Source organism: Arachis ipaensis, chromosome B3 (genome assembly GCF_059453495.1).
Source record: "Arachis ipaensis isolate K30076 ecotype BB chromosome B3, ASM5945349v1, whole genome shotgun sequence".
NCBI lineage: Eukaryota > Viridiplantae > Streptophyta > Magnoliopsida > Fabales > Fabaceae > Arachis > Arachis ipaensis.
In genome coordinates this window covers 7,439,143-7,457,582 of record NC_142438.1, presented here as the reverse complement: position 1 = coordinate 7,457,582, position 18,440 = coordinate 7,439,143, and the positions used below count along the sequence as shown (strand labels likewise).

Sequence of the window (18,440 nt, the reverse complement as noted above, 5' to 3'; positions counted from 1 at the left end):
TTATGCTTTTTCAACTTGCAGGGTGCATCTTTGCGTATTTGTACAATTATCTCTGAAGGCAGTCTGATAATCCACGATCTCTCCCGTGCTCCCATAGCCTCCAATGCTGCAACCTTGTGAGCTAGCCGATTTCCTTCTCTTGGAATTCATGTGAAACCAAATTCAATTTTTACTCTTGTGAGTTCAAAAATATCTAATAAAATGGGATCAATTTCACATATTCTACTTTTTTATTTTAACGTCCGCACTAGCATTAAATTATCTGATTCTATTAATACCTTCTTTATCTCCATATTTTTTAATAGAATAATGACATGCCTGATTGCTAAAGCTTCTGCTGCTATACTAGAACACACCATAATTTTTGTTGTTGCCCCAAATACAAGATTTCCTGTGCTATCTCTGATCGTCACTGCAGTTGTGGAAAAAAAAATGTATACACTTCACTTTTGGGCTTTTCTATTCACTTTTTTAGCTAGGCAGGTATAATGTTGGGCTTGGCCCGTTAAGGAGGGAATGCTGAAACGACATAGCTTAAGCCCAAAAGCAGGTCAAGCCCAAAAAAAAGGATCCAAAAAAAGATCCTCTCATCGCCTTCATGTTCTTCGTTATACTTGCGCCTCTTCTTCAAAGTACCCCCTTTTCCCTTCCTCTTCTCTCACCCGAGTTCATGGTTCGATTCTATTCATTCATCTTCCGATTTTCTATGTTTCTTATGCCCTTTTATGTTCAAAATTTCACTATACATCACTCTAAGTGCTTCATTGGGTTGTTGATTGCAGGCTCCAAAGAAGGATAAGGCTCCTCCACCATCTTCTAAACCCGCCAAATCTGGTGGTGGCAAGCAGAAGAAGAAGGTCCCCTTTTATTCTTTTGAATATTTAATATAAATGTACTTTTTTTTGGGCTCTAAATGAATTATTGGTTGACCTATTGGGTAATTTTGGGGATTTTAAAGTTTGGATTTTTTTGTTATTGTGAATGTGAATAACAGAAGTGGAGCAAGGGAAAGCAAAAGGAGAAGGTGAACAACCAGGTTCTGTTTGATCAGGGTACTTATGACAAGCTCCTCTCTGAAGCTCCCAAATTCAAGCTCATCACTCCTTCCATTCTCTCTGATCGTTTGAGGGTACCCCTCTTTCTCTTACTCTCCCAAGCATTAAATATATTGTTCATGTTGATGGTGTGTGTTCTGCTGTTCTGTAGTATAAGCAGTGGTGAAGGTTGCTATCTTGTTTGAAGATTCTTTGAATTTGTGTGTTATTCTATTGACATTCTAAGTTAGTAATGCCTATATGTTCCTGCTTGTCCCTGCCCTATTTGGGGCTAATCCTAACAAGCTTTTTGTGTGCAGACAAACCTTCTCTCTTGTGTTTATGGTTTTGTACACATATTTTTGCTGCTATATTATATTGGCTGGTGTTTATGTTAGTAAATCACAATGGCCATTATGAGGATTTCAATCCTTAGTGCAGTTTGTAACCCTGATGAGAAGTCCGGGTTTGGTGGAATTGTTCACACATCTTTCACTTGTTATAGATAATCCATTATCTATACTGTTGACTTTTTCCCTTCTATTTATGGTTGTCAAATGCGCCAGATTTTGTCTCCAACATCATCCTTTGTTTATGGATGTTGCAACTATTTTCTTCCCTGTTGATAGTCAATAAGATTATTGGTTTATGTGGACACTAAACTACTAAATTATAATGGTCTCAGCATTAATTATTAGAATAACCATTTTGGTTCCTGGTTTCATGTACACTTAATGTTCAGGTTTGATGTCTGGGTGTAGCTGTCAATTGCTTCATTCTAAACTTGAAATTTGCAATTTTATGTACGATTGACATTCCTTCTCTCTTGATGATGTCTTTTTGGCAGTTCCAATAATGACTTTTCGTTATGCTTTTATATCCAAGGCATTCTAAGTGTAGCTTTTGCAGCATACTTCCTGCTTGCACTTAGAACAATAGGATATACGATCCTCAATTCATGATTCATGAAAGCCCTCTATGAGTAATGTTTTATTCTTCGCAAAAAAGTCATATTTTCCTTTGACTATTACAGATTAATGGATCACTTGCAAGGAGGGCTATAAGAGAGTTGATGGCTAGAGGTTCGATTAGACTGGTTTCCGCTCACGCGAGTCAGCAGATTTACACTAGAGCAACAAACACCTAGATATAGTTCTCGCAAGATTGATGAAATATCTTTCTTTCAATTTGAGATGTGCACTTCAGGCTAGAATGTTTCAGTACTACACTATTTATGAATTTGTGTGGAGAATCTTTTTGTTCCCTAGATAATGCATTTGCCTTCTTTCTATGTTTTATCAATTTTTGGTATTTTGGTTATCTTTATAGTCGAATTGCTAAGGTGGTGATTGTATTTTGAAGACCAATCCTAATTGGCAACCAACTTCTCCTTGGTTGCAATTGTGTTTTTGGTCACTTGCATATTGCTAGGTACAATGTTTATGCAACCACAACCTTTTTTTTTGTAATAATCAAATGGATTGGACAACTTTCACGCCTATGCATTACATCACAAGATCACCCATCCACCAACCTACACACACAGGCCAACAAATCTACCATTTGTGTTAAGCTTTATCTGCTGCAATCACAACTTCTATCCCACTAGATGGCTCATGAGTCAAAAGGCATCCCTAATTAGCTAGGGGGTAAGCATGGGTTGGGTTGGGTCAAGTTGGGTTTAGCTAAACCCAAAGCTGTCCCTTTTATTTGATCGGGTCATGTTTAAGATCCTGATCCGGTTTCAAACTAATCTAAAAGATTGACTTTATCTAAATATAATGTATAGAATTTTGGATATTATACATTTATACATACCAAACTAATGGAATTTTAATGGTAGTGATGAAGTGTAATAGCTAAGAGTGTTCAAGACCTGGTCCAAAATCCGTTATTATTTTCGGATTGGATTCGGATTATGTTTTGCGTCATCTGTGATCGGTCTGAAGCTTTTTTTTTTGTAATAAAAATATATATTTTAGAGTGAAATTAATAATGACATATTATACTTTAATATTTTAATTAATATTTTTTATATTATACGGTAATTTTATTTTAAAATAATTTATTTTGATATAAATATGATATAATATTTATTAAATTCAATTTTAAAAGTAAATTTTTGTTATTTTACGAATTTGTATATACTAATTTAATTTTATATCGGATGGATTCAGTTTAATCCAGTTTATTTCGGGTCATTTTTTTGTTCGGATCAAAATGGATTTTATGATCTTTTAGGGCTGAGTCTGGATCTAATTAAACCCAATCCAACTCATGAATACCCCTATTAATAGTTATATATATATATATATATATATATATATATATATATATATATATATATATTATGTTAATACAAAAATAACATTATATACTATAATGTATAAAAAATTTTAATGACAAAAGTCACACAATTGGATCACCAAAGTTACTAAAAATATGCCTTTTTTGTAAAAAGTAGTAACATCCCAAAGAACTTGAATTCTAGTGTTTAAATGAGATTGTTCTAAATGATCTCAAGATTTGTTATTTAAAAATTAAAATACATCACATGCTATGTTTCAAAGCAGCAATTCTTGCATGTGCAATATTCAGTATGGTGTAGGTACTCAAGGATAGTTGATAACTTTCTGTGGTCTCACTTAGATTGCAAACAAGGGATGTGGCTAATAAGGATCATTTCCCAACTTTGTAAAGAGATTCCTATTGTGGAGGGCATATTATCCTATTGTGGAATTTAAGACATGTGCTAAACAAAATTATATACTGACCCAAAGGTGGCATTCACTTGCACTTGAAAAAAAGTACAGCACATTAGAATACAGTTTTTGTTGCCAGTGTTACATTGTGGAATCTTAATCTAATGGTTAATATCAATACAAGGGACTATTCACTTATTCAGCTTTTCTTCTACTTTTTATAGCTAAATACCATGTGTCCTAGTAGTCCATTACAAAGGGTTTTCAGCCATCAATTTTAATTATTATTATCTAAAGTCATATTTTCTTATTGATTGTGAGTACAATATATGTAGGGTTTTAAGAGCACCTAAGCATAAGTCCTTGTAACGAATCTGCACCAACCTGTTGTTACTTGCAAATATGAAAATTATCATCACTAAAACCTTAATACTTTAATATGAAAAGATTATTCATATGCTACTTCTCTTTTTTTCAATTAAAGTGAGACAAGATGCTTCATTGAACGGCTTGGAAACAACACAACATATAACATCAACATCAAGATCAAATATAAGAATGTAGGGGTCCAGTTTCCTCTAGACATAGACAAATTTAAAAGATCCTATTTCAATGGTAACTGCATGATTTCATTGTCCTTTTGCCCCCCACCTACATGCTCCATTTAAGAACCTTCACATCAATTTCAAGCTTATATATTAATACCAGTGCATGCACAATAGCACAATGTATTGCAGATTCTCCTTAGTATAATAAAATTAGCAATGAGCTGTGAAGCACGGTGAGAGGGAAGCATTTCATAAACAATGCCAAATTGTCCTAAACATCCATATCAAGATTATATTCTGTGACACTTCTTAGAGGAATATATTCCTCTTGTCTCCTTCAACTAATGAACTATATATATGTATATATATACACACACATTTAGCATATGGTAGCAACAGAACACCAACATCCAAAGCAGAAAAAAACTCTACCTCAAACTTTTCTTGCTGCAATATCTACAATACAAATATGAACTCATCTTCACACAACCGGTCGAATAGCGTGCCTTCTGCGCCACATCCTTTGATATCACAATATGAGGAGTGTTTCCAGAGGTTGAAGGCTTCTGAAGCTGCCTCTTCCTCATCAACAAGCTCTAAACTCAATGGTTTGCATGCTTTGTATGAATGCACAAATAAGGTACTTCAATTGCAAACTGTGCAGCAAGAACTCAGCCATGAATCTTGCAAGAATTCGGTTGATGAATTGCTAGAAGGGTCTCTGATGCTCTTGGATACTTGTGCTACTGTCAAAGATGTCCTGCTACAATCATCAGAAAGCATACAAGGACTTCAATCGGCCATTCGCAGAAAGAGATGGGGCGAATCAGCATTGAAATCCGAGGGTGATAAATACTTGTCCTTAAGGAAGAAGGCGAAAAAGACAATTCAAAATGCCTTAGAGAGTTTCAAGGGATTCAAGAAAGGCTTCACTATTATTCCAACTACCTCAAACACTCAAGATGAATTTGTGTCCATGATTAGAAGCTTAAAAGAAGCAGAACTCTTCACACTGATCCAATTAGAGTCTTTGTTATCTTTCGTCTATGGCCCGAAGGCGAAACCAAAGATGAGCAGTTGGACAGTAGTCTCCAAGTTCATGCAGCCTAAGAGAGTATGCTGTGATTCAGACCAATCAAACTCGAATGAATTCGAGAAGGTCGATGGAGACTTGCAGTGTCTCTTTCAGAAACATAGCAGTGTTGTGTCTGTTCAGAATTTCCAAAATTCTATGGAGAATTTAGAGTTATGTATTAAGGGTCTTGACTCAGGAATTGAGCAACTTGAAAGGCAACTTATTAGAACCAGAGTTTCACTTCTCAACATATATAATTATTAACAAGTTATGTAGATAATAGTATCATATTCATAAACTTGTACATGGAAATTTTGCTACTTAGTATACATTATTTGATTTGAGACTTCAATTGTTGCTGTTATGTTTCAATGCTGTTCAGATCATTTTACTCATAATCTGCTAAAGTTACTACAATAAGGATTCTTTTTTGTTAATTTAGAACTTGATTACTATTAGTACATGTATTAAATCCACATGGTGTTTTGAATGAATATTGAAGCTGAACAAGTTGGTGGTTCAACAATGATGAAAGTTCTATTATTGCTATCAATTATAAGTAATGAGCTTAAATTCCACATGTCGAATGTAATGAATGATTTGATTATTGTCTTCTTGTTATTATAAGGATAATCAAACAAATTAAATAACTTTGCATTCTCCTTAAGTTACTAGAAAAATTTCAAGTGTACCGAGAACAACAGTGTTTCAATTATTTTAACCGTTCATTTCAATTAATATATATTATATATATTTTTTATAGTTCAGATTAACGGTTAAAACAACTGGAATACCAATATTTTCGCGACACTTGAAACTCTTCCTAAGTTATACATAGACAGCACAACATAATCTATAATGCATCATCACCGTCACAACTCAAAATTTTGCCAAAAGAAAAAATATTTTATATATATTTGGAAATGATGTTTCAGCACCTTATAGTTTAACTCAATCAAGAGGGAAAAACAAAACTCCATCACTTTCATTGTAGGAAAAGAGGGAGAGAAAAAAAATAGTAAAATAATGTTGATTTGACTAAAGTTTATAGTTTACTACTAATATGGATCCAAAAGGAGATTATGAAAAAAAAAAAAAAAAAAAAAACTCAAGTCAATTGCCATTAAAGTGTTGGAAGAAAGTGCTAGAATTATAAAATAATTATTGGTAGGTACTCATATATATATATATATATATATATATATATATTACAATTTACAAACAAACTCATGCTTAGTAGCATGGAACTTTTTTATTTTCATGCATTAAACTAGTTTGTATCTACATGTTCTAAGAAATTAATACTTCACAAAAGGACAAGATATTTATAATTATGCAGTAGCAACTAAATTGCAATGTCAATGCCCCTCGTGCATTGTATAATAAAGATACAATGTACCGTAAACAAATATTGGCCAAACATGATTTTACAATATAAAAATAAATAAATTGGAGTATGAGTTGTAGAGATTTGATAAGGAGACATTAGAAATATATCAAATCTTTGATTTTTTTTCTTCATCAATCTTGGATCATTTAGCAATCAATTATATATCAACTATACTAAGTATATATAAAAGATCAACACTAATTTTAAATAAACTATTTGTATAAAATATATATCAAAAATATAAAATAAATATTAAAAATAAACTAAATAATATATATTTATACATAAATATATAACAATTAATTTAGTGTCTGATATTCATAACTCTAAAGAATTAAATTTTTTTTTCTTTTATTCATTTTTTTATAATAATATATGTATTTGTAAATATTATGATATTTAAATATAAATATGTCTATATAATTTGAATATGATTATGTACTCATAAAAAAATGAATAAAAGAATGTTATTGCACAAATATTATAAATATTAATAAAATAAATAAGTAAATAAATAAGATTAATAAATAAATATATTAATAATTTATTTGTATGCACGTATGTATTTATTTTTTAAAAATAGTACATGTGTACATAATATTATTATTATTTATTTGTATATATATATTTTAAATGAAGAAATAGAGAGGATTTGATTTAATATAATAATTTAATATATATATTATAAGGAAATAAGAAGGGGAGAAACTCTTACCCTTTTAATTAGAAGCGTACCTGAATTTGGAGAGACACATAAGGAGAGAGAACATATAGAAGGATAAGGGAGAGCGTGCTCATTTTTTTTACACAACAGTATTTTTCGGTATCATCACTAGCTACTATCACCACTACCATCTAAACTCTCTGTCTTCTTCAATAATTGGAAGTTTTTCTTAGGGCAAAGTACACTCCCACATTCAACTTCGTTCTGTCTTTTTACTTTGTCTTCTTACTTGGTAAGACTCTTTTTCTTCTTTTCTTGCTTTTGTCTTTAGCGTTGCACTTTTTTTTTTTGTCATATAATATGTACTCCTATTTTCTTGTATGAGATTCTGATAGTTGAATATTTGCTATTGTATATTTGACATTTTTTGTATTATTCTAAACTTTTGTTACTCTAAACTCGTGTTATTCTGAACTCTGATGATCATTGTGTACGCTTGTTACTCTGAATCCTTATTATTATGTTCTTTGTCTTCATTCTCGTGTAACCCCTTTCATTCCCATGTGTATTGGATTGCTAATTTTGGAATTAGCTATAGGGATTTTTTGATAAAGATCTTTCACCTTACAACTTTGGATGTTATATCCTCATTTGCATATGTTTCCAATGAAATCACAAATAATAAATAATAAAAAAATTGAATTAAAAATTATGAGCAATGTTCATTTGTAAGTATAAAATAGATATTTAAAAATAAAACTAATTTAATTTTTTTGTATAGCATAGTCATAAGTAATTTGTTTATAAACTTTTTCAATTAAAGCAGTTTACTAGTGTTCAATATTCGTATTCTTTCAAAGTTATAAACGTATAATGTCTTGCAATGTTTTCATATACTTCACCAAATGAAATATGATATTGTGAGGATACAAAGAGTTAGTGGTCTTATCAAGTAAAGAATGTGATAGACCCCCAACGACCAATTCTCCCATGAATAGCTAGAGATCCAATAAGTCCAACATTGATTCTCCCATACCTTTGCTTTTTGTTTTATTTGAGAACTCCTTAGTTGTTCTTTTGTCATGCGATGCTCTTTGACTTTTTTAGAATTTCTTGAGTGTCCTGCAATATTCTCCTTTATTTTTTAAGTATTTTTGTCGTTAGTATTCATGTGATATTGATATTCACTCTATTTTGTTGTTGCTGTTCTCCTTCTTTTCATTTTTTTAGGAATTATTTCTTTTTGTTGTCATGCCTCGTGTGAAACTTGCTGAGATAGTGGATAGTGACTCGGAGGACTCTGGCAATAGTTTGGGTACCGACTCTTCTGTGGATGATGTTCCTCAAGAATATGCAATCGAGTTTTCTGAATCTGTCCCCCAACCTTGGGTTAAACCATCAGATAAGAGGGCTATTTTTGTGGATCCTCCTATGATTAAGAAACCTTTTTTGGACCCTCCTTCCTCTGGCTCGCTATTAGGTATGGATAAAACTATGACACCCGGCTTTGATTCTTTAGATTGTAGAGTTTTGGGTGAATTTGTTGAGAAGCCTTCATATCAAGTGGGTCCTTCTCTACTTCGTTCTCGGTTGAAGTGCCAAGAATTTTCATGGACGTCTTTTAAATCTGAGGCAGCTACTCATGTGAATAAGGTTTGGCAAAAGTGGGTATTCACAGTATTGTTTGAGGAGGATGGTGATTTTGTGAGGAGATTAAAATTTGCTGGTGTTGCTGAGGCTATTCGCACATCTGCAGGTCGGTTGTTCTCTACCATCCATCATCATAATTGATTCTTATCATTTCTTTACTTAGTTGCTATATATTGAAGAAGCACTAATTGATTTCTTCTTGGCAGGCTTGGGTGTTCAACGAAATGGATATGATATGAGTTTACTTTGGCAGAGGTGGTGTTCTCAGACTCATACTTTTCTGACTTCTTGGGGTGAGTTTTCACCCACTTTAGAAGATGTTGTGGTTCTTCTTCAACTGCCGGTGTTTGGCAGTGTGGATCTCACTCTTTTTCGTCCGGATTCTGATATGCTTAAGCTTGCGAGACATCTTCAAACGAATTTAAGTGATGCTGGTCGGTATGCAAAAGAGTTGTCCAAGAGTAGGCATATTAAGAAATCTTCCTCCAAGGATGAGCATCTAAAGACTCGTGGGTCCTCGAAAGGAAAAGAGATGGTTGGCGACAAGCAAGATTCCAAGAAGAAGAAGATTACTGTTAAGTATTCTTACTCTAATTGGTCTCGTTATTTCTTTGGTGATTTCCTCAATGGTGAGTTTGTCCCTGCTCCTGCTGTTCCTTCAAATCTTAGGGAAGCTGCTTTTGTTGCTTATTGGTTAAGTAAATATGTGTTTTTGGGACTGGCGGACGAGTGTATGAGCCATGGGGTGTTTCTTTTAGCTTGCTTGATTGCTGGAGGAGAACGTCTGCCATTGGCTTCTCTGTATCTCGGCAGTTTATATACACGGCTTGATCAATTTTCCCAACAACTCAAGATTGCTCATGGTCGCTTTCCAGTATTAGCTTTCATTGACGAAATATTCCTTCAACTCTTTCTTTTTGAGCGGTTCTCTCAGTTTGCTCCCATCCGTAAGCCCCCTACAATTCTTCCAGATAAGAAGGCAAGTCCTCGTGCTTGGATTTGGGGTTCAACTCATCCTTCCAAATCTTTGGAGGATGTTATTGATTTGGAAGACAATTTTTGTTTTCGTCCGTACGTAACCTCTTACCAGCCTAATGCATCGGCTATTCATCGTATATATTCTGCTTGTCTTGAACATGACCGCAATGATATTTTCACTGGCAAGGAAGGGGCCTATGACTTTTGGCTTCTGTGTACTTCTCCTACTCCCATTTCTGGTTTGATTGTTATGGATAGGGACTTCCATTGTGGAGCTTTGATCTGTCCAGTGATCTACCGTCCTGATAGGGTAAGTCGCCAACTAGGGTGGGACCAAGATCCAAAAAATGTGGAGCATATTTTCTTTCCATCGAAAAATTTAATGAAAAAGGTTCTGTTTCAAAAAGAACTCCCAGAGTACAATCCTTGCTTGGTTGTTCCTCTTAATAGGGATGGGGGAGTTACAATGGAGTATGTGAATTACCTCATGCGTATGAAGAAGCATATTAGCAATATGAGGGTACCTCCGTTCCAGATGTCAAATCATTTGTTCCAGTTTTGATCAAGGATCCATATTTCATGACTAGCAACCTTTCTCCTTCGACCATTGCAAGTAATTTGCTCTTTGCTGATTCTTGTTTTTTGTTTCTTCACTTTTTTTTCGTCTCTCTCTCCCCCCCTTTTTTTGCTTTGTGTGTTTGACTGTTGTATCTTCTATGCTGGTGTTTTGTAGACTTGGATGCCAGATGTTACAAACATCCTCCTTCAAAGAGAAAATCTAATGATTCAGTTGTTACTGCTGAAGTGGTCAAGCGCAGTAAAGTGGAGAGTTCAATTGTTAAGGTTGCAAAGAGGTCTCTTGAAAAACCACTTGAGCCTTCCATTGATGCTACGCCTTCACCAATTTTCATTGGCTCAGAAATTTCTCCTTCTTTGACAGCAAAAGCTAAAGGTTCTTCTGCTGCTGCTTGCTTTGTTAAGTCATCACAATCTCCTAGTAAGGCTGTGGTTAGTTTATCTAGAAGTGCTGTGAAGCGTAGGTCTCATCGTCTTTTGAGTAAAATGACAACAATTCCAAATGCACCTTCTGATCCGGTAAATGTAGTCGATGAGAGCTCTCAAGAAAGGGTCAGTAAGGACTCTCCTAATTCATTTGTTGTTCCCGACGTCCCTGACAAGGGTACTACCCAAGATGTTGTTCGAGATGGCCCACGAGCAATAACAAGTTCTAAGAGCAATGTTGACATTGAGTCGGGTGTTACCTGCCAAGGGGATCCTACTAGATGTGTTGTTACTCCCATTCGAATAGTATTTCCTGGTGCAGGTACAACTGTTATACTCCACTTCTTCTTCTTCTTCTTTTTTTTTTTTGAGATTTGCATACATGATTCTGTTCATGCTGTTTGTGTGTATGCTTGTATCTTTTCCTATTTATCAGCTTCTCATGTCGCGTCTGAGTCCACTTTCCAAGCTTTGAGCACTTGTATTTCTCATGTCACAAAGGAACCCTCAGCTAGTGCTTCTCTTGGTGTGTTCCATTGTATTTCTTTTCATTTGTCAAGTGCGCTAGCATTTTATAGGTTTTTTATGAAAAAATGTGTTTTACTTTTCAGTTTCTGTCCGTGATGAGTTTGAGCATTTTGATGGCAATGCGAAGAATTTGTTATCGGAAATTGCATCCCGGACTCCTTCCTTCCTGCTTCCAAATGACCTAAACTGCCTTTTCAAGAAGCTTGGGTATCAAGCTTTCCTGGACGCATGGGATTTTTTTACTTCACACTCCCTTGCAGACTTGTGGGGTACTCATCGGAATATGGTAGAAAATCATCTAAATAACCTTAAGTTATTTAAATTTAGTGGTCGTTGGCTTGAGAATCTTTCTACTAAATTGGAGCCTCCACCTGGGGTACCTGATCTTGCTAGAGAAGAATTATTATCTAAAGAGTATCATGTTCTCTCTTCTGATGTTTTTGCTCTTCAAGAAAAGGTTGACAAGCTTACATCTGAATTGAACACCATGAAGACTAGGCTTGCCAGCGTCAGCCTGGAGCGAGAGCAATTGGCCAAGCATAAGGAGGATGCTTCTTCTGTGATTTCTTACAGTGATATTTTGTGGCTGTGATAGTTTTCTAGCACTTTATTTTGTAAAATATGTAATGCTTTGACAAAATATATTTTTGTCCTGCTATGACTTTCATTGTACACCTCTTTTTGGGTGTTATATTTTTCCTTTTTTTTTAATATATAATATGCATACTCCTCTAGGGATTTTACCTGCTTGTGTGATCATTTTATTTTGGATACACACTTTTTTTTTTTTGCGGGGGAAAGGTATGATTCTAAGAAGAGCAGGATTATCTACTGCTATTTTTTTTTTCTTGCCGTTTTTTTAGGCCAAAAAAGGAAGGTACCTAGGACTTTCTTACCCTATTTATGCTCTCTTTTTTAGGAGCTTGGAGGGTGGGACACTTCACTTTTTAGAAATATTTTATACTGCAAATTTCTTAAGATGCATCATTCAAAACTTTTGAGTGTATGATTGCTAATGCAGTTTTTTCATGCATTGTAGGATGCTTGCAGAATAATATAACATAAATATTGGCTCTTGATAAAGAAGCCTTTTGGAATTGAAATCTAACTCCTAGAACTGAAATTAAGCATAGTACTTCTTGATATACTTGAAATTGATGGGACAAGTGGTTGTTCCATGATCTGGGTCCAACAGGATGCAATGTCCATTGGGGTGTACTTCAGAAACAATGTAAGGACCCTCCCATTTGGGAGTCCATTTTGGTAAAGACATCTTTTTTATTACTGCGTCTACTGATTTTAGTACCAGATCACCCTCTAGGAACACCCTGAGCCGAACATGCTTGTCATAAGCTAATGCTAATCTCCGGTGGTATTCTTCCATCTTGCTTCCCACAACTTCTCTTTTTCCTTCCAACTCTTACAACTCAGCTTCACAATCCCTTTCTTCATCTAATAACATTCTAGCGGTGGGTACTTTAATCTCTGCTGGCAGTACAGCTTTAACCCCGTAAACTAACGAGAAGGGCGTTATTCCAGTTGTTCCATGTCTAGTTGTTCTGTAAGCCCAAAGAACAATTGTGTCGAAAATTTGGTTCAATTACTGAATTACCTCAACACAAGAAGCATTAGTCCACCAACGCCGCGAAAAATGGGTGGATGAACTCTTGGAAGGTTCCTTGATGCTTCTAGATGCATGCACAGCAACAAAAGATGCTCTACTTCACACCAAAGAGTGCAGCCGCCAGCTTCAATCGATCATCCGGCGAAAAAAGGCAGGGCCAAATTAAGCTAACACTAGAGGTTAAAAAATTCTTGACATCAAGGAAAGTGGTGACAAAATCAATCTTCAAAGCCTTGGAAAATTTAAAGGTCACAATGCAAATAAATGCAACCGTTCTATGATCAACAAAGAATATCAAACAGTTAACTCGTTGAAAGAAATTCAAGTTACTAGTTTTGCCATATTCGAATCCCTTTTGAACTTTATTTCTGGATCTACACAATCGAAACGTGGCGGTTGGTCGTTGGTTTCGAAACTGATGAACAACAAAAGGATGTTATCCAATACAGAGGACAATAATGAATTTGCAAAAGTGGATGATGCATTGCAGTTCTTTGCATTCAACATGGGAAACATCGATGACTTGCAGAACAAGTTACTAAGATTGGGGTCATGCATTCAAGATCTTGAAGAAGGACTTGACTCATTGTTTAGGCGCTTAATCAAAATCAGAATTGTCCTTCTCAACATTCTTAATCACTAGTTATTGATCCAACTTAACGGCTTCTGAATTTTATAATATATTAATTATCCCCTTGTATATAATTATTGCAGATAATGTAACACTTATTTTATGATAAGGATGAAATTGTTTAACTAATAAGGATGGAATTACAAATTATATATAGTTAAATGTGCCCAGCTAAAATAAATAAATAAATGAGATTGAGTAAACTTATTATTGAATTTGAGTTTTCGTGCAAATCATGCAATCAAAGGAATAAATTTATCTCTCTTTGTTCTAAATTCTTTTTTATATAATAGGAGAGAACACTTATTTTTTTAAAATAATAATTTAATTAAATATACCAAATCATCTAAAAATTTTCACTTATAGACTTTAAATGAGAATAACATTTTTTTAATGGTGAGAGACAAACTTATTTAGCAAAAAATCACAAATGAATTTGTCATTTTTAAATTTTAAAAGACTACTTCATCTCACCATTTATAAAGATTGATAAAACAAAATTGTCATCGTCAAACAAAATTTTGAGAGTTTTTTGTTAATTCAAATTTTTTTTTTGGAAATTTATTCATTTATTGTTATAATGATCTTTTATCTTTTTGATGGATGGAAATAAAAATCTATTATATATATATATATATATATATATATACTCATAATTTTTCTACATCTAAAGAATGACATCTCAATTATAGTATTCTATCACTATATATTGTTTTAAAATTAATTATAAAATCAAAATATCTTCTACTATTATTTATTTGTCTAAAAAAAATTATACAATTATAATATTAATTTTTCACATATTATGTAGGTCTTAATATAGTAGGTGGAACCTCAAATGAAAATATCACACGATATATTTTAATATTTGATTTTACATCTTTCGCATTGAGAAGACGATTTTGGTAATGGGTCGGAGCTAGAAAGCCCAAAATGAAGTCTACAAGATGGGCCTAAAGGAAGAACGGTCCAATGTTTTAAGAAGAGAAGTGCAACGACGTCGTTTAGATGTTTAGGTTAACCCCTCCTTAGAAAACCCTAGGGTTCCCCATTCACTTTCGTCCTGCTGCCACTTGAGTTGAACAGACCACAACTTCCGCCACTGCACCCAAACTCCTTTCTCCTTCCTCTCTCGCAACCCATTCCATGGTGCATCTCCTAAATTTGATTTCTTCTTCAATTCACTATACATCACTCTAATTGGTTCCATTGGATTGTTGATTGCAGGCTCCAAAGAAGGATAAGGCTCCTCCACCATCTTCTAAACCCGCCAAATCTGGTGGTGGCAAGCAGAAGAAGAAGGTCCCCTTTTATTTTTTGAATGTTTAAAATAAATGTTACTTTTTTGGGGCTCTAAATGAATTATTAGTTGACCTATTGGGTAATTTTGGGGATTTTAAAGTTTGGATTTTTTTTGTTATTGTGAATGTGAATAACAGAAGTGGAGCAAGGGAAAGCAAAAGGAGAAGGTGAACAACCAGGTGCTGTTTGATCAGGGTACTTATGACAAGCTCCTCTCTGAAGCTCCCAAATTCAAGCTCATCACTCCTTCCATTCTCTCTGATCGTTTGAGGGTACCCCTCTTTCTCTTACTCTCCCAAGCATTAGTGTTCTTTCTTGATGTGTGTTTATAGTAGGATCTGAGATTTATGATGTGATTAGGATTGGAGTCACTGCTTTTTGAAGTGTCTTTGAATTTGTTTTTAATTCTATTGACATTCTAAGTTTGTAAGCTTAGGATAAATTCAACTCTTTATCCTGTTTGCATATATGTTCCTGCAGTCCTGCTCTGCTGCTGCATTATTTGGGGCTAATTCTAAAAGGCTTTGTGTGCACTCTTTTGTGTTCATAGTTTTGTGCACATATTTCTTTTCTGTTATATTGTTTTTGTGGCTCGTGTTACTTGTTTTTTATATCTTATCCACACTGTTGATTTTGTCTTCTATTTATGGTTGTCAATACTCCACTCTTTGTCTCCAACATCAGCCTTCATTTGTGGATTTTACAACTATTTTCTTCTCTGTTGGATTGTTAATAAATTTATCCCGTCATGTAGATATGATTTGCCAAACCACTAGTTTGTAAAGGTGATCAGGGATCAGCATTTATTTGTTTTAGAAAAACCATATTGGTTTCTGGTTACATATCCCTCACCTCTAAGCTTAAAGATCGCAATATGTGTACGATTGAAGGCCTGTCTTTCTTGATGATCTCTTTCTGACAGTTACGATCATGACTTCATTATCCTTTTCTATCCGAGGCATTCTAAGTGTAGATTTTGCAGCACGCTTCCTGCTTGCACTTAGCACAATAAAATATATGATTCTCATGAAACACTCTATGACGATGAGTAATGTTTTATTCTTCCCAAAAGAGTCATTATTTTCCTTTCATTGTTACAGATTAATGGATCGCTTGCAAGGAGGGCTATAAGAGAGTTGATGGCTAGAGGGTCAATTAGACTGGTCTCCGCGCACGCAAGTCAGCAGATTTACACAAGAGCAACAAACACCTAGATATAGTTTTTGCAAGATTAATGAAATGTTTTTTTTTCCCGTTTTTGATTTACTTCTGGCTAGATTGTTTCATACTAGACTATTGCTGAATCCTTGTGCTGAGATTATTGTGTAATTTATAGTGTATTTGACTTCTATGTTTCATCATTTTTGGTATTTTAATGATCTTGTTATGACTCTTTTTTTAGTTGTATTTCTAATGTGGTGATTATATATTTAAGCTGAATCCTAATTTACAATCAACTTCTATTGGTTCAGCGCTGCTGAGTTCTCAGTCTTTTTGTAAATTAATTATGCAACAATTACTCTAAAAATCAGATATCAAATTAGCTACTCATATATGACACATTGAAATACAAAATATATAGATATTATGTTAAAAAAGCACATGTATTTATATATAAATGTATATGGTTAATTGTGTATACGTAGTATTTTTTTTAAATCATATTTTGGCCATGATGACAATGACGTCTATGCTACACAAATTTAGACATTTAAATATGGGTTCTGCTCCCTATAGTATTTTATGGAAAAAAATGTTTCATTTTATTTTTTAAAAGTTAAATTTTTAAGACAATTTTGTTTATGTCAATGTCGTTACCAATTGTTTTCATGGCATTTTTATACTAAATCTTTTAGCCAGTGATTCCTTTAAATATATTTCCTGTGAGCTGAAATAGTTGTGTGCTATAAACCTTGTGTCATGTAAGTCTGAACTCTGAAGATTGAATAATAATAATTCTAGGGGATACCTACACCTCACACGCTTTACACTCCATTGTGGTGGTTGTCCTCTTCATCATCTGAATCTCCTCATGATCTGCCAAACCAGATGGGTCGAAACACAAGTTGCAAATATTGTAGTATGCTAATATAATATTATGTTTTCTAACACGCATGCATAAAATCAATAAATATTTTATCCCACTTTAAATGAGTTAATAATAGACACTATTATAAACTATCCACTTGATGGTTAGTATCATCACCTACATGCATTTTAGATAAACATCAAAAAATTATTAATTGATGAGGGATGAGTTGTGAAGCTTGGCTTGTAGGAAGCATTTACCAAACAATGCTGTGGTAGCTTCAAGATTATAAGGTCAAAGTTTGTGATATTTAAAAAGAAAAATATTCTTCTTGTCTCCTCAACAATTTTGCTATATATAGATATCAGATATTCTGTGTTTAGAACAACAACTTGTGCTATTGATGATCACATGAAACAAAAATGGCAATTTTTGAAACAAACACAAAGATCTCTCTTCATCTTCGCAGCAACAGCCTGCCATCGACGCAACACCCTTTTGGATTGCAATGCAAGGAGCATTGCCGGAGATTGAAGGACTCTGAGGTCACTTCTTGTTCTTCATCATCTTCGATAATCAAGAATCTTGATATCTTGCAAGATCTGCATGAGTGCATTAACAATCTGCTCCAATTACCAAACTCACAACAGGATTTGGCAGGAGAATGCATCCATGAACTATTAGATGGATCTCTAAGGCTCTTGGACATATTTAGTATAGTTCAAGATTGGCTAGTGCAATCAAGGGAAAGCGTGTGTGAGCTCGAGTCAGTTATTCGCAGGCGAAGTAAAGCCAAAAATGGAATCTCAATTGAGGTTGGAAAATACATTGCATCAAGGAAACAGATCAAGAAGGCAATAATTCAGAAAGCCTTGACAAACTTGAAAGGATTCAAGAAGGATATTATGGTTGCTTCTTCCTCAAGCAAAGACAACGCGACTTTAGCCATCTTAGAAGAAGCAGAATTAGTCACATTGAACTCATTGGAATCTTTGTTGTTGTTCATCAATGGTCCAAAGGAACAAGAAAGTCAGGGAAAGTGGAAAGTGATGCCCAAATTGTTGAAGTCTAATAGAGTTGAATCATGTGACACAAATGAATTTGAAAAGGTTGATGCAACTTTGAAGATTCTCATGAATCACAAGCCTTCCTTAATTGAGAATCTTCACAGCCACATGGAAAATTTAGTGATGTGCATTCAGGATTTAGAAGCAGGCGCGGAACGCCTTTCGAGGCAACTAATTAGAACTAGAGTTTCCCTTCTCAATATCTTCAGTTACTAG

At 34.2% G+C, this 18,440-nt stretch overlaps 4 protein-coding genes and 1 pseudogene across 4 annotated transcripts; all 5 read left to right on the top strand.

Annotated features, from left to right (window-relative positions):
• Positions 1–560: 560 nt before the first annotated feature.
• LOC107628869 (small ribosomal subunit protein eS25y) lies at positions 561–2,354 on the top strand. The gene is made up of 4 exons (XM_016331491.3): positions 561–673; positions 783–857; positions 995–1,129; positions 2,068–2,354. Exons 1-4 carry the CDS (start codon positions 599–601, stop codon positions 2,179–2,181), a joined length of 399 nt encoding a protein of 132 aa, XP_016186977.1. The 5' UTR covers positions 561–598; the 3' UTR covers positions 2,182–2,354.
• A 2,323-nt stretch (positions 2,355–4,677) lies between these two features.
• On the top strand, positions 4,678–5,711 carry LOC107632285 (uncharacterized). Its single transcript, XM_016335983.2, has one exon. It carries the CDS (start codon positions 4,754–4,756, stop codon positions 5,621–5,623), a length of 870 nt encoding a protein of 289 aa, XP_016191469.1. The 5' UTR covers positions 4,678–4,753; the 3' UTR covers positions 5,624–5,711.
• A 7,406-nt stretch (positions 5,712–13,117) lies between these two features.
• LOC107632286 (uncharacterized) lies at positions 13,118–13,838 on the top strand (annotated as a pseudogene).
• A 998-nt stretch (positions 13,839–14,836) lies between these two features.
• LOC107628870 (small ribosomal subunit protein eS25y) lies at positions 14,837–16,585 on the top strand. The gene is made up of 4 exons (XM_016331492.3): positions 14,837–14,975; positions 15,054–15,128; positions 15,266–15,400; positions 16,229–16,585. The coding sequence occupies exons 1-4, from the start codon at positions 14,973–14,975 to the stop codon at positions 16,340–16,342; spliced, it is 327 nt and encodes a 108-aa protein (XP_016186978.1). The 5' UTR covers positions 14,837–14,972; the 3' UTR covers positions 16,343–16,585.
• Positions 16,586–17,579: 994 nt separating this feature from the next.
• LOC107632287 (uncharacterized) lies at positions 17,580–18,440 on the top strand. The gene has a single exon (XM_016335985.3). It carries the CDS (start codon positions 17,580–17,582, stop codon positions 18,438–18,440), a length of 861 nt encoding a protein of 286 aa, XP_016191471.1.

Bases quoted from the DNA above. Each gene is read 5' to 3' on its own strand.
- LOC107628869 (XM_016331491.3), top strand. From the start codon at position 599: ATGTTCTTCGTTATACTTGCGCCTCTTCTTCAAAGTACCCCCTTTTCC. The intron at 858-994 runs GTCCCCTTTTAT...TGTGAATAACAG, and splicing joins GTGGCAAGCAGAAGAAGAAG to AAGTGGAGCAAGGGAAAGCA. The intron at 1,130-2,067 runs GTACCCCTCTTT...TGACTATTACAG, and splicing joins TTCTCTCTGATCGTTTGAGG to ATTAATGGATCACTTGCAAG.
- LOC107632285 (XM_016335983.2), top strand. From the start codon at position 4,754: ATGAACTCATCTTCACACAACCGGTCGAATAGCGTGCCTTCTGCGCCA.
- LOC107628870 (XM_016331492.3), top strand. The intron at 15,129-15,265 runs GTCCCCTTTTAT...TGTGAATAACAG, and splicing joins GTGGCAAGCAGAAGAAGAAG to AAGTGGAGCAAGGGAAAGCA. The intron at 15,401-16,228 runs GTACCCCTCTTT...TCATTGTTACAG, and splicing joins TTCTCTCTGATCGTTTGAGG to ATTAATGGATCGCTTGCAAG.
- LOC107632287 (XM_016335985.3), top strand. From the start codon at position 17,580: ATGGCAATTTTTGAAACAAACACAAAGATCTCTCTTCATCTTCGCAGC.